Consider the following 25,922-nt stretch of genomic DNA (forward strand, 5'->3'; position numbering starts at 1 on the left):
ATTTTGAGATTCAAAACTATGGTTTTGGCGCAAACTATGATTCAAATTATTTTCTAAAATAGATACTGTTTGGGTGACATCCCACTCAAATCATGATTTTACCTCACAAACCATATTTTGGGAGCACCCGAGCCCTAAGTCAAGGAATTCTTAGGTAATGGTACCTCACCTGTACACTAACCGATAAAAACATTCCATTTGGCCAAGTTCAACCTACGTAGTAGCTTATGTGTGAATTTTCAGATTTATAATTATTTAATAATTTTTTAAAAAGGTCCTTTTTTTTTTTGAATTTTCCAACTCTCTTTTTGAGGCATTTCTTTACCCCATTTTCTTTCTCTCTCTTATTATCCGCAACACTTCAGCATGCTCATCTTCCCCTCAGATCTATTGTCTCTCCTTCCTGCTCCTCATCCCTCTCTATTCAATCCACCAATAAAGCAAGGCCTGAGACTTTGGCTTTCATCTAGCCTCCAACAATATTCATCGGTTTGCAAGCAGTAACGCTGAAAGGGGGAAAACCACTTTATACTCTATAGATGGGCCTTCACAACCAAAAGCACTCAAGCATATACAAGATACGTTGGGTGTGAGAAAAGAGAGAAGAAAGAAGATGGTTTGAAAGAAGATGATGGTGGTGAAAGTGTGTGATGAGGTTACTATTCCTGACCAAACAAGCTAGGTAGACGGGAAATTGACCATGGTCACCTGACCGGTCCAGTCAGCAACAAAAACTGGTAGGTGGGTTGACCGATATGACTTGTTCAACTCAGAAGAAAACCGAGTTAACCCGACCGATTTGATGGGTTAACCCAGTTGTGTGTGTGTGTTTTTAAAGTTATTTTGATGCTAAAAAATATTACTCCGTGGTCCTATTCATAACGCATTTTAATATATTTCACACAAATAAAAAAAACCTTAAAATGTATTAACTTTCCATTAACATATAATAATTTTCTAATTTTACTCATATTTAATATATACACCTTTCAAAAAAAGATAATTACCTACACCATAATAAATAAAGGATAAAATAGATATTCACACTGAAAATTTAATAAAGTGACTTATAAATAGGACAAATAAAAATCTTCTCTCCCTGCCCTATAAATAGGATCAGAGGAGTATTATTTAGTGACTAATTGATTGTAGATATGAGTATTTTGTTGTCGTAAATCTATCTGGATATTTTTTTTTCGAATGAATATTTAGTAATTTGATAATATGATACTGTTGATGTCAATTTATCAAGAGAATTGTAGATAAAATCGAAAAGGACAATGTAAGTATATGATTATTTTGTCAGAGATTTTAGAATTAAATTAATATTTAGTCTTTTGGGTGGCAGGATTAGAATTTAAACTAATTTTTAATTTTTTTATTCCTCCATGTTTCGACCAATGTTTTAAAAGCCGGATTCAGACATTGAACTGGAAAAAAAAACTAACGTCATGGTTCAATCGGTCGGATCGGTCGGATCGTTAACATAATAATTAAATTAAAAATAATATTATATATCTATATAATGATATATGTGAAAAAAAATATCAAATCATTAAAAATTTTAAAAATAAATTTTCTAAATACATATACACATTTAAATTATGTTAGTCATTTATATTTTGGCAAAAAAATCGTTTCATATAAATTTTGAATAAATTAATTTATAGCCAAAAAAAAACACACACACACGAATATGAACATACCTCTAAGAAGTTTTTGTAAACGGAAATGGAAAACATGAGATTTAATATTAATATGGTCGTATGATAACCTAAAAGGCCTACTTATTTATGCTCCCGAGGTGCATTTATGTGATCTTACTTTTCAAAGAGCATGTGCTTAAATCTCTGTGCAACTCACCCTTTTACCCGTTGGACAGTGCCTCATATGCTTGGTATCCAGCAACCCCGTTTCATTTTAACAATTTCAAAACTCTCCCGACACCAGTTCCAGCGACCTTCAGGATTCATTCGGGTTCTTCTTCTCGGTTAGATCAAGTTTATCTCCTTCTTATAGTTTTTCTTCCCTTCCTTTTCCTTTTGTTACTTCTTTCTTCCTTCTACCATTTCTTTTTTTTTTCCCTTTTGCAGTCTATCAGTTTTCTTCCTTCCCATTTCATCTTCACTTTCAGCTCACAATGTCAGACCCACTCCACCTCTAACCTGGCCGGCTTTTAAAAATCCGTTCCGGTTCGCGGCTCAAATCCGGCTTCTGGCTCAAAAGCCGGTTCAAGACGGCTCAATTCGGTCTAACCTCTCAAACGGTTTGAACGGCAAAAGGGAGCCGTTGATGCTTCCGGCTCACGGTTTGACCGGTCCAACCGTCTGGTCTGGTCCGGGTTTTAAACCATTGGTTTCGACCTTGTTTTAACTCTAGCTTACACACTAACTTTTTACCCACTATCTCGACCTATTCAGAGACCCGCCTATTTTTCAATACCTTGTTATAAAGCACTCAAGTCAAATCTTAGCAACGTTTTGGGCAAAAAAAAAAAAAGCATAAACCACAAGATCGATTAAACTTTTAGTTGTAGATAACAAATTGAGTAGAATCAAGTTGTCACTTAAGGATCGAAGGCACTAGCCTTCTACACAACTTATTCCATACACGATAGTAGCTAGAGAGGCTGCAGTCACGCACTACTACTAAGATAAAACGCGATACAGAACGTCGGAGGCAGATTTCATCATGGCAACCAACGGCGCACGGACAATCTTAAGAGCTGCAGGGGCAGTACAGTTGATTTTACCACTGTACCCGGATAGATAATCGTAGTACCTGCTCCATAACATAACCCCACCAAACTTGGGAGAGGTTTCTACCTGCGGAAGAATCTCCTTGTTGAGCACATCGATCGGCACATAACCACCGGCACTACCATTTGCAGCGGGAGACGCCGGGAGGCCGACATAGAACTTGGTGGCGGTGTATGTGGTGGTCCACTGGTTCCATGAATTGATAAGTTTATGAGTATCTCCATCATCTGTGTATTCGCAAGGAGGGTTGTTGTAGAACTGGATCCAGATGTAGTCAAAGAGGCCAGTTCTCATGGCGGAGTCTAAGTAGTAATCTGGGATTGGACATTGTGGTGCTGCTGATAAGTAAAACTTCTTTTGCTGGGTGTATGCGTAAAGATCTCTAAGAAGGATATCCCAGTATAGGTTTGTACCAGCTCGGATGTCAAAATCAATGCCGTCTAAGGCCACCAGTCCCAAGGGACCTATGGCTTGGCCACTGAGGTAGTGGGTCCAGAGGTGATCTGCAAGTTCCTTGGCCTCAGCAGCTGAAGCCAAGGTATATTGCGAAGAATATCCTCCGAGAGAAAGGAAGATTTTGATGCCCAGGGCTTGGCAATGGGCTATTTGGGAGGCATATCCGGTGCAAACAGGCTCACCGGATGGAGTGTTCCAATTACAATGCCCTGAGAGGTCTATCTCTGGAGGTTGTCCATTGTCGAATTTGTTCAAGAATGCTATGTTGATTATCTCGTAATTTCCGGTGTCGCATGCTGTGTTCAACTCTCCTTCATTCCTATTCTGTCCCCAGTATGTGACAACTGGGCAGCCATGGGAGGAGCTCAGGTGAGAGAGTAGCAACAGGGATAAGAGGAGGATAGTGATAAGAGGTTGTGTTTTGGAAGCCATTAAAGTAGAGAGGCTGAGAGAAGCCAAGGCAATTATGTGGTTTCTTGCTGTAGGAGGAGCTATAGAAACCACCAATTTATAATGGGCTAGGTTCAGGGGCAGTAGCGTCAAATTCTATTATTTTTAACTCATTTTGAGGCAAGGAAATATATATATATATATATATATATAAAGTTGTGGCTGTCTATAAGCAACAAATGGGTGAGAAAATTGAGGGGAAGTATTTACTCGGCACTTCTAGTATATTTTATATAGATAAAACATTTTAAAATGTATTAATTCTCTGTTAAAATATAACATTATTTAATTTTACCTATATTTAATATATACATCTTTCAAAAGAGATAACTACCTATACTATAATAAATAAAGAACAGAATAGTATATTCATGCTGAAAATTTAATAAAGTGACCAATAAATAGGACGAAAAAAACTTTCTCTCTCTGTCTTATAAATAGGACCAGAGGAGTATTAAATATTGAAGGTTCTTGAAGGTGCATGCAGATCTGCAATACATTTTCAAGAACTATTAGTATAGACTCTTAAAATTTTCTTGACGGTCAATCGCAAATTTTGGAGTCTGTAATGATGATTTTCAAGTTTTGGTCCTTCTTCTTCCCAAATTTCTCATTCAATTTTCCCAAGAATCAATCAATTAATATAGAATAAGACAGCTTGGCAGCACGTGTTTTGAATGTCAAATTTCGTAGCCACTGATTCCAGGGCAAGGGTACCAACATCGTACGTCCATAATGGAGCTCTTGGAGATACAAGTGTTCTGGTATTTGTTAAGGGAGCCGTGCATTATACAGAATCACTTGTTTCAAAGTTCTAATCTCCTATAATTGATTCTTAGTTCATCCATCAGCAATTAATATGATAGCACAAACATCTGGACTCGATCTTGGCGCAAACATCTGGACTTTTGCCAGTAGTTAATTGATTCTTACTTATCTCCAAGTAAGAACAATACAACTCATGCATAAAATTCTTATTTTATTTTTGTATTTCTATTTTTATCTTTAAAAATATGTCTATATATTTTTATGCTTATAAACGTAAAAATTTCAAATTGTTAGCAGTAGTCCTGCGAAGCAACGTGATGGGACCACCAAGGTGTAAGAGCAGCATCAACCTTCTTGTCAAATAAAATATTTAAAATTTAGATATTTATACTTTGAAATATTTGGAGAAAAATAATATGATATATATGTATGTATAAATATGATTTGTGTAATATATATATATATATATATCAACATATGATTACACCAATTGGGCGGTGCATTATTATTCTTTTAAGGCCCTTAACAGCTAGCTAATTTCTTTCTTATCCTATTCACACACCCATTAATTCAATCGCCTCCGTTTTCTATAGCACGTGTGTTAATTATAAAGGTGATGATTCTTATTAGCCACCACTTCTAATAGAAGATTGGTCTCCGCTACACTTCCCAACAAGTTCACTCAACCATGGACAACATACATAGAATCTATATAGCGAATAATTCAAATGTAACTAGCTTTTTTCATTAAATTTCAACAATACTACCTCTTCCCCTAAATATAAAACTTTATTTATAATTTACAAACGAGATTTTATATTTAGGATTGGTGGTATCTTAAACGGATATTTATTCACTTAACATTTCGGGGTACAAATAAAAAAGAGAGACGTGCCTTAAGCGGAATAAAACATTAAATCCATCCAGACCATTCGCTACAAATCTAATGAATAATGATGAAGGTTTGCCGTGCCGGTGACAATAGGTGGGAAGTATAGGAGAGAGGGGGAGAGAGACCACTTTTTGTGATGATTCGAGGACAATGAAGCAACAAGTAGCTAGATTATATATATGGGCACGTGACATTAATCTTGATTCCCCTTGAAGGTATTGTTTTGGAAGTTTCTAATAACTGCATGCCTTTAATTAATTTGCTTTAATTTAATTCCTTCCCATGTGGTTGTACTTTTGCCTGGTTCAGGAGATAAGATGATCTTATTAATTTGAAGTGGCGAATAGACCATGCATATGTTTATATGTGGGAGGATTCGATTTTTCGGGAGAAAAAAATCCTATGATTACATTTTGTTGCCCCCTTTATAGTTGGTTCCTTGCTGAGAATCGTTTAATTTGTATATGTAATTTTTTTACGTGCTAGGTTCTTTTCATTATTTGTTACTACAGATTGGGAACAGCGTAACTTGTAAAGAAGAGCGAGAAGTCATAATTTGTAGATGATTAATGAAATTAAGGTCACTGTATTTATTTGTAGTTAATATTTCTTCCCCTTAATCCTCCTAAATCCTAACAATGAGAACATAATAATTCATCAAAAACTTGTCTAAGCTTTTTTATATGATCAGGTGACCACGTGATATCTCAGTCGATAAAGTAGTGACCACATGTGATGATAATTGGTTTTTGATACACCTGTTATCGCAATAATAGTACGTATCGCTGTGGGTTTTCTTTTTCCCGTCTGCTAAGTAATTAATAGTACATTCATGATTGAGGCAAAAGTGTTCGTTTCCTGATCAATGAAAACGGGCATCTTTTTATATCCTTTTTTTTTTTTTGGGCAAGCAAGCATCTTTTTATATCTGTATGTGAAAAACAGAATCACATAAAAAAATATTTAAACATTTAAAGGTATACCTAATACTTTATATTATTTTTTTAGTTATATTTAACACTATAAAAATTAGAATATAAGGTTAAAGTATTTGATGCACACAAAAAAGGAAGAGAAAAGGTCTGGATCAGAATACTGAATATATCTGAAAGATAAAATAAGGGTGCTGAATCTATCTTTACTTTTTAATTTATATTGTGTATCTTCATAGAAATATACTTTATTTTTTTCCAAATTTTCATTGAATAATGTTTAAAAAAAATTAATGAGAAGTCTCTGACAAAACTCAATTCCCTTTCTTTTGAATTTTGATGATATTCTCTCAACTTAGAGGTGTTTGGCTTTTTTACCAAACCATGGTTTGGCAAAAAATTTGCCAAACACCCCCATTTTTTTTAAAACCAAGGTTTTGGGCAAAACCTTGGTTTTACCCAACAAAACCTCGGTTTCCAGATAAGCAGGCGGGGGTTCAATTCAGCTCACGGTTTCCAGATAAGGGAATAATTTATTGGCTTCAATTATTGGCTCTCCCCAACAAAGGCTCAACGGTCAGCTCCTATTTAAATAATAATATTTTCTTTAGCAAAATAAATCATTTTCCTAAAAACATATTTATTTATTTTATTAATATATACACACACTAATTTCTTATTATTTATATTATTTATGCCATATTTATTATGTTGCCAAAATATATATTATTAATAAATTTATTACTTCAAATAAACATATATTATGAAATATATCTTATATGTAATTATCATTTAAACTTATGTCCTTTTTAGTAATTTCTACATATCAAAAAGTACTTCTGACAATAATTATCCAAACACTCTCACTTTATCAGAATCACTTTTCCAGAAAATCTATTCTTTCAAAATCTATTCTCTCCAGAATCTATTCTCCAGAAGCTATTCTGCAAACCATGGTTTTGCTTCATCCAAACACCCCCAATGTAGGGGACAGATATTATAAGCTCTTAAGGAGTTCGTGATATATTTTTTATAAGAATGAGAATTAAAATGACAGTGAAATTTGATAAAAAGACATAAATATATTTGTTATGTTACAGAATGAAATATTCAATACTATAAAAATAAATTTTATATTTAGTAGCAGATGTAGTATAAAAAAAGCTCATTCTATGGATGTTGAAGCCCCCTCATTGCTGAAAATTGGGGTGAGTCGCAATTAACGGAATGATTTGACAATTCTAAATATAGGCGTTATGGGCTTGCCGGACCTTAGGGAAGGACATTTATTATTTTTATTATTGGGCTTTAAGTTATACTTTTGGCCCAACAGAAAATTGGGTAGCCCAGCTACAATTGAGTCCTTTAGGATGTCCACTCATATGAGCTTCTGAACTGAATAGACCCAGCATACTTTCAAATCATTAATTTCAGACCAAACCCTAATTACATTATATTGCTCAATGATGAATGCACTATCGAAGAACTCGTGATTCCATTAGGATGTATTTGAAAATGCAAAAAGTTGAGTGATTAATTTATTTTCAGTCACAACTGCATTCTTCCTTATCTCATGCGACGCATAAAAGAGATGATAACTTAAAAAAAATACTTAAAAATAAAATAAAGTTGTACACAGTCCAATAAAGTCTACATCGTGTTTGTAACGCGTAATAAACGCATAATTAGTCCAAGTGAAACTGGACCATTAAAAAGTTTAATAATGTTGTTATCCTAAAATGAAGGTTTTAGTGACAGCAAGATCACAACTTTTCAAGTCTATAGCAATGTCATTACATATCAAAAGCATTTTTAAAAAAATATTTTTACATGAGTCGAGATAATTTATTTTCATATATTTATTTTGTATATTATAAAATTATTTTCAAAAATTTAATCCAAACACCTCATAACATTTTTAAGTACATTAAATTAATGACAGCAACGATCTTCAGCTTTTTTTTTTCCCCCTTTGCCAACGAACGATCTTCAGCTTTTGAAGTCTGCGGACTTTCTAAGTCGTTTTCATTATTACTTTCATGAAAATGTGAGTCTCGCAAATATTGCTCCACTCCTACTAAGTCTCTACAAATGTAAACATAATTTTCATAAATTATAATTTATTTAAAGTGAAACTTTAACTTACAAATTAAATATATATACCACGTAAAGGTAAGATCATTGCAACTTCGTGATCACTCACTTTAGTCTAATATAATCTAATATGGCCGCGAAGCCTCTTGGAAAATCAGTGATGGAATATATAACGGCCACAAAGCTTATGTTGAAAATAATAATTTAGCCGTCACAAAAGCATGGTTACGATAGAATAAAAATTCAAAATAAAAAAAGATGGAGTCATGAGCCTACTACAAATTAATATTGAGAGAATTGCTACGGAGTTCTAAGCAAATAACATAATTTTTAAAAAGTCATAATAAACATATAGCAGCTTATAATAACAAGTTTTGAAATAGAAAATGATAACTACTTACTTATCATTAATATTTTTTTATAATTGACTTTTTTAAGGCGCATCTAATTTAAATAATCTCTGGTAAAAAAAATTTAAATAATCTAATATTGGAAATGACATGGTATTATTAGCTATGAGGTCAGGGGATTTGATAGAAACATTGCCGTCACGCGACTGAGTTAGAGGAGAATATGTATGAAAATGGCAAAATGGGTGCTAAAAATAAGAAGAGAATTTTTAAGTAATTTTACATCTTTTAAATTATTTAGATTTAAGATCACATTTACACCGTTTTGAAATGCCGTCAATAAGTTAAATGAGTTTTTTTCTTGGCTCCTGTATTAAATGATGAATTCCAACTCTCAATTGCGTGTGCGTATCTGTGAGAGAATGTTTTGATAAAAAAAGAGTGTTTGTCCAAGGAAAATATATCTTAAAAGAGCGCACTATCCGGCACCAACAAAAATGCTTAATATTATGAACTCCAAGGACATTGTGCATTTTTTTTTTTTGAATTTTTATCTTTTTTTGAAAACAAGGTGGTTGAAATAACGTGTTCTCTCCGCATTTAGTCTTCTGATGACTTGTCTTCATCAGAAAAGGGTACAAGTGATCTGCCAATGAACTCTATAAATTCGACGATCCGTTTTCTGTGCGTGACAACATCTCATGAGCTGAGAAAAATAAACAAAAGAAACCACGGTTATCTAAGAACTGTGTGTTGTAATCCTCTCTAGTTGTTTCACTTTTGAACTTGTATTGAAGCTATTTCATCAATGTGATGGGCTGTGTGTTCAAATTTTTTTATGCATTATTGACATTGTTGTTGTTGTTGCATAAAAGACTCAGTTTGGCCATTGATGGTGAAGCATTGAAGAAGTGCATCGAGAAGGAGAGGAAAGCTCTTCTGTTGTTCAAACAAGGCATCTATGCTGACTTTGGTATGCTGTCCACATGGAGGGACGGAGATGATGAAGATTGTTGCAACTGGAAAGGAGTTCATTGTAGCAACCAAACAAGTCATGTTCAAATTCTTGATCTTCGTGGTTCAGATTCACTTTATATGGCTGGTACTAGTAATATTACTTTGTTGAGGGAGCTGCAAGATCTGAAACATTTGGATTTGAGTTACAGTTATTTCTATCAAAGTGACATCCCTCAGTCTATAGAGTCATTCACCAACTTAAGGTATCTCAACCTCTCTTATTCTCTTTTTGATGGGAGTATTCCCAATGAATTAGGAAAGCTTTCAAACTTACAATATGTTGATCTGAGTAACAATTACTTGGATGGAGCTATCTCTTGGCAAATCGGAAATCTTTCCAAGTTGCAGTACCTTAATCTTGGAGAAAATTATCTTGTTGGAGTGATTCCTTATCAACTTGGGAATCTCCCCAAGCTCCACACTTTATGACTTGGTGGTGATGGTTCTGACCTCACAGTAGCCGATAGAAACAATGTTGATGCAGAGTGGATATCAAAGCTCTCTTTATTAACCAATCTTGATTTGAGTTATGTGAGTGATGTTGGCAATTCTCAGGTGTGGCTGCACATGATTGGTAAAGTTGTGCCAAAACTAATAGAATTGACACTAACCGGATGTGGCATTTCTTATGCTCATAGCCTTCCTCTGTCTGCTTCTTCTTTCAACTATTCTTCTTCTCTTGTCACCCTTGACCTCTCTGACAATAACTTGAACTCATCATTATTTCAATGGCTCTTCATCTTTAGCTCTAGCCTTCAACAGCTTTATTTACAAAATTGCAGTCTTTCATCTCATAATCTCTATTTTTTATCTTCCCATTTTCATTTTCCTTCTCTCATTGTTCTTGATCTCTCTTATAATAAATTGATGTCAGCAATGACGTTGAACTTCGGCTCCAATCTTCAGGAGCTTTATTTGGCAAATTGTAGCCTTTCATCAAATAATCTTATCTTCACATCTTTCAATCCCAACCTTACTTCTCTTGTCCTTCTTGATCTCTCTCATAATCATTTGAAATCATCAACCATATTCTATTGGATTTCCAACTTCACTTTCAATCTTCATGAACTCGACCTCAGTTACAATTCGCTTAGTGGCTTCATTCCTGATGGTTTTGGAAACACAATGAGGTCTCTTGAAGATCTTTCTCTCTCCTATAATCATCTTCAAGGTGAAGTCCCAACATCACTAGGGAATATGTGCACATTGAAGAGCTTAACACTTGCCTACAATAACTTTAGTAGGGACCTTATGAGGTTCATTTCTAATATATCATCGTGCGATAGACATTCATTACAAAGTTTGGATTTAGAAGGAAATCGATTGACGGGCATGTTATCTAATCTTTCAGATTTTTCCTTTTTGCAAGTTTTGGACCTATCTGCTAACCAACTAGAAGGAAAAAATACCTAAAAGCATTGGACTAATGTCTCAATTGGAAAGATTGTATTTGGACAGGAATAATTTGGAAGGTGTAATCACCGAGTCACATTTCAAAGATCTTTCTAATCTGTTACACTTATCATTGTCTCACAATCCACTGAGCTTGGAAATCAACACGAGTTGGATTCCCCCTTTTCAGTTACGATATATGGATATGGCTTCTTGCATGATGGGTCCTAATTTTCCACTTTGGCTTCATAATCAACATCAATTATTATATTTGGATATCTCTTATGGCAGGCTTTCAGGTTCTATGCCAGAATGGTTTTTGTCGCTGTTAAAAAATATATATTACATGAACATCTCATTCAACAATTTTTTGGTGAAATCTCAATGTTTTTCTCCTTTCCCTCATTTGTTATCAAGAAAATTTGGCCTTCAGAAATGTTCAATGTTTTTCTCCTTTCCCTGACAGACATATTGGATGCATTTAGTTATGTTGTACTTATACCTTTTTTGGGCTTGAGTTCTCTCATCTTGGTCGATTGTCTGTGCACATTGGTGAATATTTACATTTACAATGTTACAATTTCCCTAATCCTCCAGGATTTAACCGATGCATCTGATGGAATTCATTCCATTCTTTCCCCGAAGATGTGTGCATTATGTCTTTAAAAGCTAAACTGATACATATTACTGTTTTTTGTTATACATTGTGTATTTGTGAAAGCTTTATGATCTGAAAACTGAAAATTTTGCTGCCCACACAGCAAGAGGATACAACAGCGGCTGGCTTTGTATCAAGGGGTGTGTCCCATATATATGGAATTTTCTGACGATGCGGAGGAGACTTTTGCTAGAGCGCTAGGCTTGCTCCAGGTATTGTTTTGAAGCATTTGTGTTTTACACGCCTGGTAAACAAGCTATTATTGATGTGTTAAAGTTGATATTTCATACTTCCATGTAAACACCCCTTTCGCCCAAAAAAGTAAAGGAGAAAAACGAAAAAATAAAGGGAAGAAAAGGATTGCTGTACTACAATGCTTGTTTTACTCTCGTGTTTGGTCTTTTGCGTGCACTTATGATGAGTATATATTCATGGTTTCTACCTTCAGAAGCAAGGAATGGTAAAGGAAGGAGAAGAAGTGGCCCTTGTACAGAGTGGCAGACAACCCATATGGAGGTCCCAGTCCACTCACAACATCCAGGTCCGCCAAGTGTAAACAGCAACAAGAGATGGGTTACAACCACTGGTTAAGTTTTGAGCTCATAAAACAGGATAATCTAGTCTAGAGTAGCATTACGTTACCTCTTTGCCTCTTGGTGGTTTGATGTCACAATTGCTTTGCTTGCTTGGTTTAGATTGTTTCTGTTTCAATTGTTTTATTACATGATATTGTATTTGTTCTCTTATGATTTAAAATTACTATATAGGTTGTATGTGGGACTGAATTTTGTTAGAGACTGGAAAGAGCAGTTTCTTCCTTGGTTGACGGACTCGGGATCGAATTGTTATATTCTGTTGTATTTTTTCAGAACTTGATCACTGTAAGAAAGCAATCAATAATACTGAATGGATGTGATGAATTTAGAGAGCGGTGGATTTTATTTATATTACCCTGTTCTCACTTGAAACCATCGATGCATTTGTTTCGAAAATGTGGATGCAATGTCTCGTCTTTGGGAACAGTTGCGTCACGTATCTAAAGTCGAAATAATTTGACTTCATTTAAAAAAATCAACTTATAAAATCAAAATAGTACTGATCCATTGAATTTTGAGATAAAATTTGTAGGAAATTGAAGAGGTCCCACTCGAGTGAGTTAGTCTCCTTCTGTCAACGGTTCCCTCGGTGTCTCTGTAGTTTTAAATAAATTTACTCGTTCAATGAGCTTCGTAGTTGCTATTTACTTTTCCTCGCTTTTTTTCCCGTTTTGGTGACAAAGATTAAAAAAAAATCAATTTTATTTCATTAAAAGAAAAAAGGTACGTTGACCCCCGCAGCGTAATGCATATGCCCCAAGCAAAGTCGTCTTATTCTCTAAAATATTTCAATATTTTCAAATGGATTTTTTAAATTATAATTGATGTAGATGAACAACATAATTAAATTTGAAAATATGTCTTGCATTAATAAAAGGAGGGAAGTTTTTTTATTTGGTGGATATACTTCTTCCAACAATTCTCATAACCTAGAGCCCGTACGTTTTCCTTTAAAGAAAAAAAGAAAAAAAATTATATTAGAGGTACCTATATTTTCTTTCAATTTTTAATTTGGTACCTATGTTTTTCCTTAGTTAAATAATTTGATTTTACTTTTCTTAATAACATTAACTCTTGTAATTTTATTCTATTAGCATGTTTAGTCTTCATGCAAGAGGAAATGACGTTACTAGAACAAAATTAAATATTTAATTAAGAGAAAAAACATGTAAGTACCAAATTAAAAATTGGAAAAATGTATACGTCTCTTTAAAATGGTTTTCCAAAAAACAAAAAAAAAACTGGCTTAATTGAAATTCGCTTTTTCTTTATTAATAAGGTAAATAGAAATTACGCGCACAAACAATCGTATAAGTTGTACAAATAACTTCAATCTTATCAGAAACAACTTAATGCGAAAATAGTTACTATTTCATGCTCCAGCCCCTCACACGCTGCTAATAATGGAATCAGTGTATCCACTATTCTTATCATGAAACCGTGACCACAGCATCACTCCTCCGTACTTGGGCGACTTCTTGATCACAGGCAAGATTTCCGATGTCAACACATCAGCCGGAACATATCCACTTCCGGCTGCTGCCGGAGCTGCCGGCAACCCCAAAAATATCAGCCCCGCCGGCACCGAACTTGTCCATGTGTTCCACGAATTGACAAGTGTTAGAGTTATAGATATTGAGTTGATGTATTAATATGGTAGTCTACTGTTGGGCCAGCGTAGGGCCTAGAGCCCAAACAGTCTTCTTGTTGTTGGACAAAGCAGTGTACCGTGTGTATATATATTTCTCCTAGTTATCAATAAAGTGTAGAGGTTTTCTCCAGTATTTCTTGGGCTAGTTCGCCCTGTTTACATGGTACCAGAGCTGGTTATTCCCTACGGCCCAAGACCCCTGGTAGTGCAGTGTTGAGGCGGTCCAGAATTTCTCACCATTGTGAAGCCTCCAGTCCCACACGCACCGTTAAGATTCAGTCCCAAATGCAACGACGTCATTGCATTCGATCAGATCCAAGAAGATTGATTCAAGAGATCTGAAATGTGTCCCACATCTTTCCCAAAAATCAACGAGCTGACACCTTGATCCAGAAATTTCGTCTCTCAAATCTCCATTTTTTTTTCTTTCTGTCAAAAACTATGGAATAGAACGAATCTTGGACGAGCTTCGATTCAAGATTCTCAACAGGCGGTGAAAATAAACGTTGATTTTCCTTCCTGGCCTTTTTTTTTTTTCTTTCCTGCACATCAGTGGTTCAGTCTACTCTGTGGCTTGTGCTGTCAAGCAAGTTCCACCGATTTTTTTTTTGGTGCTGTCCAGATCGGTGTTTGTTCGTGGTTTGGTTTCATTTATTTGTTGCAATTTCACTAGTTTTTCTTCTTTCTTTCAACCTGTCACTTCTTGCTCATCTTCCGCTGCGATCTTTCACTTCACCTCTAAAAGAATTCTACCAATGGCAACACCAATTGATTCCAACCATCCCCTTTACTTGCACCCTTCAGACACCCAGGCAGTTACGTTGGTCCCGCAAGTTTTGACAGGTTCTGGAAATTATGTAATATGGAGCCGTGCGATGTGTTTGGCTCTCCGTGGTAAAAATAAGTTGGGATTTATTGATGGTACTTATTGTCGTGAGAAAGCCTCAGAATTTTCCCACCAGTGGGATCGTTGTAATGCGGTCGTGTTGTCTTGGATCATCAATTCTGTAGAAAAGGATATAGCTAGTGGTTTGGTGTTTTCTGACAGTGCACACCTCGTTTGGCTTGATCTTCAAGAACGTTTTCTTAAGACAGATGGTACAAAAATATTTTCTATGTACAAAGCAATTTCATCACTCACTCAAGGCACACTCACAGTGGCAAGCTATTTCACAAAACTGAAGGAGCTATGGGATGAACTTTCAGTGTTGGTTCCTCTCCCCACATGCAAGTGTTCCACTGCCCAAGAGTATAATAAAGTTGTCCAGCAACAGTGCCTATTTCAGTTCCTTATTGGACTTAACGACACCTTTCACCAAGCAAGATCACAGATACTCCTCATGACACCACTCCCTACTGTGTCTCAAGCTTATTCAATGATATGTCAAGATGAGGAGCAACGTATGATCTGTTCACAGATTCCTGCAAATCCATTTGACACTGCTGCAGCCACCATTAGAGGTGGTCGTTCTGGTAGGGGCAGAGGCAGAGGTCGCCCTCAAGAAGTATGTACTCATTGCCATAGACGGGGGCACACTCGTGATCACTGTTATGAGCTTGTTGGGTTTCCCTCTACCTTCAAAGGCAGAAAGGCACAAGCTGCTAACCTGAGTCATTCACAAGAAGAGCACAAGGATTCAAAATCCAGCCCCACAAATGGACAACAGTCCATAACTCAACAACAGTATAATCAAATCTTGCAATTATTGAAGAAGGATTCCAAGGATGAGACATTAGGAGCAGCCAATTACATCGAAGAACATGTGTCTGGTATGCTTAACGCCTTACCCCTTTCATTATGTAAGACTCATTGGATTCTTGATTCTGGTGCTACATGCCATGTAGTTAGTAGCTTAACCATGTTGGATACTGCCCATGTGTACAATGGTCCCCTTAGGAAGATTCAGATGCCAAATGGTCAGAAAATCATTGTTACACACACTGGAACAATCAACTTATCTGAGAACATAACACTTACTGATGTTTATTACACTCCTGAATGTTGCTATAACCTAATTTCAGTCTCTAGATTACCCAAAGAAATGCAATGTATCATATCTTTTTACCCTGAATTTTGTACTTTGCTGGAGATTTTAACTGGGAGATCTCAAGTGATTGGTAGAATCACTAATGGACTGTACTTAATTGGAAAAGCCTTAAGACTGGACACACTTATGAGTTTTCAATCTAGTGAGAAAAGTGAGCAACTTTCAGAATTATGGCATAAGCGTCTAGGTCATGCACCCTTAAACGTTTTGAAACACTTAGAGCCTATAAGGAAAGATATCATAGATTTCCCAAGAAATAAATGTATTGTTTGTTCTCAAGCCAAACAAACTAGGCTTCCTTTTTCTCCTTCCATGTCTAATACTTCTTCTTCGTTTGAATTGTTGCATGTTGATGTTTGGGGACCCTATAAGGATCCCACTTATAAAGGGCATCGATATTTCCTTACAGTGGTTGATGACTATTCTAAGTGTACTTGGATTTTTCTGCTGATCAATAAAAATGAGAGCATGCAGTGCTTAAAGAACTTTGTAGCCTATGTTTCTAATCAGTTTTCTGTTACTGTCAAAAGAATTAGATCAGATAATGGTTTGGAATTTGTAAATAATCAATTAAGGACTTTTTTTAATGAGAAAGGCATAATCCATGAGACTACTTGTCCTTATACACCACAACAAAATGGTGTTGTAGAGAGAAAACACAGACATTTACTAAATGTTGCTAGAAGTCTCATAATTCTTTCAGGCATTCCTATTAAATTCTGGGGAGAGAGCATCAAAACTGCTGCCTTTTTAATTAACAGAACTCCCTCTAAAAGTTTAGGGTATAAAACACCTTATGAAATTCTTCATAACAAATGCCCAGATTTGAGTTTTCTTAAAGTTTTTGGTTGTCTTGCTTTTTCAGCTACTCCTAATAATCATGATAAGTTTTCCCCTCGTTCTGAACCTTGTATTTTTATGGGTTATCCCCCAAATCAAAAGGGTTTCCTGCTGTACAATTTGAAAACAAAGACTATTTTTGTTAGTAGAGATGTCCAATTTGCAGAAGACAAATTTCCTTTTAAAGATATGGATCATATTACTTCAAGGGGGGTTTCTAGACCTGTCCAGGATTATTTCTTGTATGATACTAGTGATTTTCCTTCCCACACGGACCCTGTTAATCACCACATCAATCAAGACCTTCCTGACATTAATATAGATCCTGAAATTCCTGGGAATGAGACTAATGTTGACATTGAGTGACCTGTAAGACACACAAGACGCCCTTCTTGGCTCAATGATTATATCTGCATCACTGATACAGCTTTCATGACTCAAGTAAAAGCCAAATGTAAGTATCCTCTCCATGAATACATTTCCTATGCTCATATATCTCCATCTCACAAACATTACTTGTTTTCTACTGATCAAATTTCTGAGCCATGTAGCTTCCATGAAGCTGCCAAGGACACAAATTGGTTGGATGCTATGAAGCAAGAGATGGATGCCTTAGAACTCAATCAAACTTGGAAGATAGTGGACCTTCCTAAAGGTAAGAAACCCATTGGATGCAAGTGGGTCTTCAAAGTCAAGTATGGCCCCACTGGTAAGGTTGAGAGGTATAAGGCTAGGCTAGTTGCCAAAGGCTATAGCCAGCAAGAGGGTGTTGATTATTTTGAGACATTTTCCCCAGTTATTAAGATGGTTACAGTTCGTTCTGTTCTTTCCCTTGCTGTCATGCAATGTTGGCATCTATATCATATGGATGTCAACAATGCATTCCTTCATGGAGACTTGCATGAGGACGTTTATATGCAAATTCCACAGGGATTTGATCAGTTTGGGGGGGACAAAGTATGCAAATTGCTCAAATCCCTCTATGGCCTCAAGCAAGCCTCTAGGCAATGGAATGCCAAACTCACTGAAACTCTTGTACGAGGGGGGTTTAGACAAAGCAAATATGACTACTCTTTATTTGTTAAAAGAGATAAAGGGGAAATTACTGTTATTTTAGCTTATGTTGATGATCTTGTGATTGCTGGAAATAGTCTTGACAGAATTAATGAAACCAAACTACATTTGCACAAAAAATTCAAAATTAAAGACTTAGGACAACTCAAATACTTCCTTGGTTTAGAACTAGCAAGGTCTGCAAAGGGTATTGTTCTCAGTCAAAGAAAGTATACTTTGGATCTCATTTCTGATACAGGTTTGAGTGGTTCCAAACCACTAACAATTCCTATGGAAAGAAGTACCAGATTGAGTTCAGTAGGCACTAATCCAGCCATTAAGAAAAGGACAAGACAGAAACAGAAAAATAACAAGGAAAATGATCCCATCTTACAGGATCCTTCATCCTATCGGCGATTAATAGGTAGGTTGTCTTATCTTACTGTTACAAGACCTGATATTTGTTTTGTTGTGCAGACTTTGAGCCAGTTCATGAGCAATCCAAGAAAATCACACATGGGGGCTGCTGTACGTGTAGTGAGATATTTGAAAAACAGTCCAGGATTGGGGATATTGCTGGCTGCAACCTCCAGAAGAGATCTGAAGTGTTATGTGGATTCTGACTGGGCCACATGTCATGATACAAGGAGATCAGTAACAGGCTATGTCATCCAGTTTGGTGGGTCCCCCATATGCTGGAAGTCAAAGAAACAGCAAACTGTGTCAAGGTCTTCAGCAGAAGCAGAGTATCAAGCTATGGGTACAGCTATTTCAGAAATAACTTGGTTGACTCGGATGTTAGGAGATCTGGGAGTAAAAGGACTTGAGCCAGTTAAAGTACATTGTGACAGCAAGGCTGCCATATACATTGCCACAAACCCGGTCTTCCATGAACGGACAAAGCACATCGAAATTGATTGTCATTTTGTCTAGGAGAAGCTACACCAAGGGCTTATCAACTTGGAGCATGTTAACTCTAAAGATCAGCTAGCTGATGTGCTCACTAAAGCACTTGGAACAGAAGATCATCGCAGGTTGATAGGCAAATTGGGTACCACCAATCTCTATGGTCCCCAACTTGAAGGGGGGTGTTAGAGTTATAGATATTGAGTTAATGTATTAATATGGTAGTCTGCTGTTGGGCCAGCGTAGGGCCTAGAGCCTAAACAGTCTTCTTGTTGTTGGACAAAGCAGTGTACCGTGTGTATATATATTTCTCCTAGTTATCAATAAAGTGTAGAGGTTTTCTCCAGTATTTCTTGGGCTAGTTCGCCCTGTTTACAATAAGGTTAGTGATGTTCCCATTAGCATACTGGCATGGACGATTGTTATAGAACTGTACCCAGACAAAGTCAAAGAGGCCTGTGTTAAGGGCAGTGCCCAGAAATCTATCAGGGTAAGGGCACTGTGGGGCCCCACTTATGTACACCCTCCTTCCTCCTGCCCTGCCATAGTTCTTCAAGAAACGAGCAAGATAATCATAGTACTGTGTCGAGCCAAGTTCAATGTCGAAGTCTATTCCGTCCAAAACTGCGTCGCCTAGAGGCCTTGACGATGACTTACCTCCCAGGAAAGTGTCCCACAAGTACTTGGACACGTTTCTGGCATCCTGAACGGAGGAAAGAGAGTAGCTGCTGACGCCGCCGCCGATAGAGAGCAACACTTTGATTCCCTTTGCCTGACAGGCTTTGATCTCCGAGCTAAACTTGGCGCATGAGCCGGCAATTGCAGGGTTACAGTGCCCGGCGAGATTCATTTGTGGGGTTTGGCCGTTGCCGAACTGGATGAGAAAGGCTACGTTGACGTAGGCGTATTTCCCGGTGGGACAAGCCTCCGACAGGGTTCCCTCATTGCCGTTTTGGCCCCAGTAGATGGCGATGCCGCCTTGTGAGGCATCGGAGAATCTAAGGAGAAGAAGGAAGAAGAGGAGGAAGGGGAAAGCTTGAGAGGATTTAGCCATGGTCGTACAAGTTGTTTGATTTGTGGCATGCTGGTGATTGGTGAAGCTATATATATCGTAGTCGAATATTTATTAATAGGGCCAGTTGGTTCCTTGTCACCAGCCACAAAGTTTGACGTTTGAATATAAATTGGCCGGTTCGTAGAATATGAGGAGGCCATTAAGTTTAAGGGACCAGTTCACAAAATATATATATATATATATATATATATAGAGGACCATTTCCCACTAACTAAAGGTCGGTCCTAGATATTTTACTTGATTCCTCTGTCAATTAATTAACAACTCTTACGTCAATTAATTTTTGCTGTTTGTTTATATATTTCACCTAGAAACTTATTTTCAGTTCGTCCTAAGAGGAGGCATGCGTGTCTGTTTGGAATAAAATTGGAACGGTACACATGATGAGGGGAATTAGTATGTGAACTTTTAATTGAAATATATGTTTAGTTTAACTTAATTAAGGTAGATGTTCCTACTTTCTTATATTCAAGCCCAATCTGTTTTGTGAGGAGCTTTAGCCCAACTAATATTAAGCCTCTCCTTTAATTTTTCAAATGTGAGTTGTGAGGGAATATGATAGATGTGTGAATATATCGCCAAAAAAAAAATCAAAATCTATTTTATGGGGAAAAATCAGATTTAACTTTTTTTGGTAACACCAATAGATTTAACTTTAATTAAATAAAATGATGTCCGAGTTAATCCGAACTTGTCCTTATATTTAATCCGTGTCTGTCATATAGATAATTATCGATTCATACTCAATATAATGAAAAGCTTCTTATTTTTTTTTTTGACCGAAGGGGAAAAGCTTCTTATTGAAACATTCATTTTTGTTTGGCTACGTACTCTGAAAGTTATCTTCAAAATAAAACTGGGTTTGCCTAAACTGATTAACCATATGAGTTGAGCTAATATAAAAAATTATTTTTATGAGAAAAAATGTGAGGGGAGCTGAGGTCAACAATTTTAATATTAATTGTTGTTTACTTACTTTTAAATTTAAGTTCCACATGTTTTGATTTGACTAAAATGTATTGCTTCTACGAGCATGAGTATGTAAATGTTCTTATTGATAAAGATAAGCATAAAACTGAAATTTTCAAAAGTTTGCCAGCAAGTTATTTAACCAAGATGAGCTAAGACAAGTCAGAAATAAAAATATCGCTGCAAAATTAGATTTGACAAGCTTACGCATATCTTTATAATTAAGTTGATCCATTGTCTTTTGACAGATCAGATGAGTCAAGGAATAAAAACTCATCTAATTTGTCCCGAAAACACATAAATAAATATCGATAGAAATTTTTCTTAGTAAAATAATATATGTTTGAGATAAGGAAAAGCCACAGGAGTGGGATAACATAGACCAAGATACAAATACTTGTTAATTGTTTGAATTTCATGGCCTAATGTTAATTATTTGATGTTAAAAGCCAAGCGTATCCCTATCTGCAAGGAAGCATTATCTGCAACTGCAAGTTTAATGAAATTTATCTCCCCACCTAATGTTCAGTTATTATTATTTATTATATTTCCCTGTTACAAATAATTTATATATATATGGTTCTATACAACATTGCAATGGATAGCGTTCATTCTTTAATCCAATTGTTGACCAAGAAGGGGATTTGATAATGATACTGTGATTAAATCAAGACGTTGAAAATGTCAGAAGTCTAAAGTTTAGTCGAATTTGTAGATTCATTAATCATAAAGATGGAGAATAAGATAACATAATGATATATGGAAGTCAATGATGTGGGAATCATATTTTGTCCTTTGAAAACGTCAAGCTATCATTTCCTTTCCTACTTCAGGGCATTAATATGTAGAGATGCTTCGTGTCTCTGCGAGAAAAATGTCAAAGGTCGGCCTGGTCAACCTGTAACATATACTTCTTCCGGTCTTTAATATAAGAGTTGTTTGTAATAAATATATGTTGTTTTCTCTAAAATACTTTTACTAATCATGTGTATTAGCCAGAACTACCATTTCATGAAACATTTAACATGCACAATCACTACAAAGATTACTTTAAAAAAATCGATAAGGATGACAGATAAGGTGGATTGAGGTTTTATATTTATGACTAAATTAAAAGTTAAACTAGTTTTTATATTAAGAACTGGACGTAGTATGCAATATGAAATGTATCATACTAGTATAACTTGAGATATATCCATAAAACAATTAAATTAAGTATGAGGAATATAAAGCAGATCAATCCGCAGGTTCGTGGTCGATCGGCTGGCTCAATGATTTATGTGGAATCCGAAGTTTCCATAGTTTCTCCCGTAAATTGCTTGAACCCTCCTGATGGCGCGTTAAGTGTTCACCATCAGGAGGATGCAAGCAATTTATTTATTTTTACTTTTATGCTCATTAATTATTAGTTAGTTTTACTACTTTAATTATCCACTCACTTGGTTTCTCTTTCCTCAAAAATAATAAATAAGGGTGTGCTGAAAATAAGTTGGAATTCATTTTTATATTTAATATTTTTAACTAACTTTAACCAAATTTTATTCATATAATTTGGTTATTTATATCTTATAAAAGGGGCTGAAGCTGTTGGCGGGGGGGCTGAAGGGAGTAATTTTTATCCTGATGAATGATAATGCTAGATAATAACCAATTACATATTCTCAAATCAACATTTATATTCCTTGCTCCTCATTAATTATTAATCTAATATCTTTATCATTCTTTGGGTGTTCAACATTGTGGCCCAAATACAAACCTACTAGAATGACGACATATATGGGCCAGCTTAAATACAAACCCAGTGGTCAATTATTTTGCCACGGCATATCTCTGTAATTTTTAAGCTTAAGATCAGTTAGTCATATTAATTTTTCATGAGCTCTAGCAGAGCATTGGTTGGTAAAAATGATCATCATTGTTTGTTTGCTCGTTATAATATTAAAAATGCTGGAAAGAATCTAATTTTTATACTTAATTAAATAAAAATGAAAATGAAGAGGTCTTATTGAGAATTACTATCTCCGGTCCTAAATATAAGAGCTAGTAGACTAATTTGAGGATATTAAAAAAATAAGTTAAATTATTTATTTGTAATAAATAGATACTGTCTTTTCTAAAATATCTTTACCAATCAAGTGTATTAGTTAAAACTACTATTATTAGAAGGACTAATTTAGAAAAAAATGTGCAAATATTAGAGATAAAATGGATTGGGGTCTTATATTTAGGAATAAAAAAAAAATCAAACGAGGTCTTATATTAATAATCGGAGGTAGTATATATAATTTTCCCCATCCCCTTTCCTCTTCATTATAGCTTCTCCTTTCTACGTTCTCCACCACCATAATTTATTGCGAGTAAATATTTTTTATATGAATAAAAACAGCAATTTTTTGGCCCAAAAAAATATACAAATCACTCAACTCAAATCATCATATAACAATTAATATTCCGTGTCCCACCCCAAAATTGGCTTTTCATTAATCGAGCAACTGTAGTTTTACTCTATTATCCTTTTCAATGTTTTAATTAAATAAACGTACAAGATTGGCCTGTATTTTATTATTTCTCTTGTCATCATTTGCTTACAATCTAATACTATTCCTCCGGTCTTTAATATAAGACTTATTTAACTAATTTGATTAGATTAAGGAAGTTAGGTAAGTTAATTAATTATAAGAAATATGACACGTTTTTTTTTAAAATATCATAATCATCTTTCTTAATACCCCCTCTTTCTCTTCTACTTGATTATGGTTGAGGGAGTATATCTTTCTTAATACCCCCTCTTTCTCTTCTACTTGATTATGATTGAGGGAGTATCTATAGGGGTAATTTAGAGAAAATTGATAAATCTAAGAAATGGGTCTTATATTTAGGATCAAAACCAACTCAATAATTGGGTTTTATATTAAGCACCGGAGAAGTATTAAAATCACATTAGAAGGCGTTGGGGTCGGTGTAATGGGCATGCTAGAAATGCAAGGATATATCAAATTAATTAATTAAACTGATTCTTTTCAACGAAAGAATTTGAGAGTTCTTGATGGGGTCCTTTCTCACAATTTTTCTAATTGTAATTGGAGAGGAATTTAGGAATTAAGAGCCTGGAAGAAATGAAATTGGATATAAATAATAAGGCATTTAGAAGGCAACTCAAGTATTTGGAACGAAGTAAAGAGAAAACAAGCAAATGAGGTAAATACATGAAGGGAGAAATATAATAAAATTACAAAGGAGCTACTACACAGTGCAGAGGATTTGTCTTTGTATCCTATTTGTTTATAAAATAATCATTTTATCAAAACTACATACCATATCATATATATATATATATATATATATGTTATTTACTAACTTATTTGTTTATCGATTAACATTTTTCTCTGTCAATCAAAAGAGGGCAGTAATAATCTTTGAGAAGAATATTACGTAAATGTACAAATGTGAAGATCCATATTGTTTTTAAATTGTCAACATGTTATTTCATATAAAAATGTATTTAAATTATGATTTTTTTATCAAATGATTTTATATGTTATAAAATCATATCCTTGATAAATACACAAAATAAGGAATTTGAGCTAACGTCCCCAACACCCCCCCAAAAAAAAAAAGGAAACTTCATTGCCAGCTTGGTACTTAATTATATAAATTGCATGTAGTTAATGGCTTTAATTTGTTACTCAAAGTTTCCCAATTTCTAGAATTTTGACAGTTAATATTAAATGTCAATTTTAAAGGCCTTCTAATTTAAATTGAGCCAGACTTTCAATTTCAAAAAAATTACAATCATAAAAACAAAAACTAAAGACTAATAATTATAGGATTAAACTTTTGTTATAGTTGATAACAAACTGACAAGAATAATCAAGTTTGCCACGTAATTAAAATGCAAGGCACTAGCCTGCTCCTACAACTTGGTCCATACACGGTAGCAGCAAGAGAGGTTGCAGTCACAGTCTGGTAGTGCGATAAAAGGCGATACAGAACCTCCGCCGCAGATTTCATCATGGCAACCAATGGCGCACGAACAACATTAAAAGCTTGAGAGGCATGGCATATGATCTGATCGCTATACCCAGACATTTTGTCATAGTTATAGCCCCATAACATAACCCCACCAAACTTCGAAGAGGTTTCTACCTGCGGAAGAATCCCATTGTTGAGCGTATCGATCGGGACATAACCACCGGCACTGCCGTTAGCAGCGGGAGATGCCGGGAGGCCGTCATAGAACTTGGTGGCAGTGAAGGTGGTGGTCCACTGGTTCCATGAATTTATCAGTTTTTCAGTGTCTGCATCATCAGTGTATTGGCAGGGAGGGTTGTTGTAGAACTGGACCCAGATGTAGTCGAAGAGGCCAGTGGTAATGGCTGTGTTTAAGTAGTAATCTGTTATTGGACATTGGGCTGTTTCTGATAAGTAAAATTTCTTTTGTTGGGTGTATGCGTAAAGCTCTTTAAGAAGGACATCCCACTACAAGTTTGTACCGCCTTCGATGTCAAAATCAATGCCATCTAAGGCCACAAGTCCTAGGAGACCTGGGCTCTGGCCAGTGAGGCAGTAGGTCCACAGGTGGGAGGCAAATTGTTTGGCTTCTTCAGCTGAAGCAAGGGAATGGGAGCCAGAAGCTCCTCCGAGTGAAAGGAAGATTTTGACGCCCACGCTTTGGCAAGTGGCTATTTGGGAGGCATATTTAGTACAAGGGACACCCCAGGACCAATGACAGTGTCCTGCTCGGTTTATGTTTGGAGTTTGGCCATTGCCGAATGTGTTCATGAATGCTATGTTGATGATCTCGTACTTTTTGGTTTGGCATGTTGCATCCAACTCTCCTTCATTCACATTCTGGCCCCAATATATAGGTGACAATTGGGCAGCTTTGGGATGAGCTCAAGTGAGAGAGGAGCAACAGGGTGATAAACGAAGCCCAGCGACTGAGAGAACAAAAAAACTCTTGTTTTATTCCATCTCAGAAAAAAACTAATCAGTCAGTCATATTTACAAGGCTCT

The 25,922-nt window shown here is 35.7% G+C and overlaps 2 protein-coding genes and 2 long non-coding RNA genes across 4 annotated transcripts; 1 reads left to right on the top strand and 3 right to left on the bottom strand.

Annotated features, from left to right (window-relative positions):
• Positions 1-2,648: 2,648 nt before the first annotated feature.
• On the bottom strand, positions 2,649-3,053 carry LOC114730397 (hevamine-A-like). Its single transcript, XM_028917451.1, has one exon. The coding sequence runs from the start codon at positions 3,051-3,053 to the stop codon at positions 2,649-2,651; it is 405 nt and encodes a 134-aa protein (XP_028773284.1).
• A 222-nt stretch (positions 3,054-3,275) lies between these two features.
• On the bottom strand, positions 3,276-25,660 carry LOC114730391 (uncharacterized). Its single transcript, XR_003738835.1, has 3 exons — positions 25,620-25,660; positions 23,012-23,014; positions 3,276-3,392 (listed from the first exon to the last, which is right to left on the bottom strand). It is a non-coding gene; the product is annotated as an uncharacterized LOC114730391 (long non-coding RNA).
• LOC114730390 (uncharacterized) lies at positions 11,607-12,713 on the top strand. Its single transcript, XR_003738834.1, has 2 exons — positions 11,607-11,980; positions 12,217-12,713. It is a non-coding gene; the product is annotated as an uncharacterized LOC114730390 (long non-coding RNA).
• On the bottom strand, positions 13,611-19,920 carry LOC114730387 (hevamine-A-like). The gene is made up of 2 exons (XM_028917445.1): positions 19,244-19,920; positions 13,611-13,981 (listed from the first exon to the last, which is right to left on the bottom strand). Exons 1-2 carry the CDS (start codon positions 19,914-19,916, stop codon positions 13,752-13,754), a joined length of 903 nt encoding a protein of 300 aa, XP_028773278.1. The 5' UTR covers positions 19,917-19,920; the 3' UTR covers positions 13,611-13,751.
• Positions 25,661-25,922: the final 262 nt, after the last annotated feature.

This window comes from Neltuma alba, unplaced genomic scaffold (genome assembly GCF_004799145.2).
Source record: "Neltuma alba isolate B1F8T4 unplaced genomic scaffold, ASM479914v2 tig00012731_pilon, whole genome shotgun sequence".
NCBI classification, from domain to species: domain Eukaryota; kingdom Viridiplantae; phylum Streptophyta; class Magnoliopsida; order Fabales; family Fabaceae; genus Neltuma; species Neltuma alba.

Excerpts from the sequence above, each read along its gene's own strand:
- LOC114730397 (XM_028917451.1), bottom strand. The coding sequence starts at position 3,053 with ATGAGAACTGGCCTCTTTGACTACATCTGGATCCAGTTCTACAACAAC.
- LOC114730387 (XM_028917445.1), bottom strand. The coding sequence starts at position 19,916 with ATGGCTAAATCCTCTCAAGCTTTCCCCTTCCTCCTCTTCTTCCTTCTT. Across the intron at positions 13,982-19,243 it reads TAATGGGAACATCACTAACC|TTGTCAATTCGTGGAACACA; the intron begins TTATTGTAAACA and ends TAACTCTAACAC.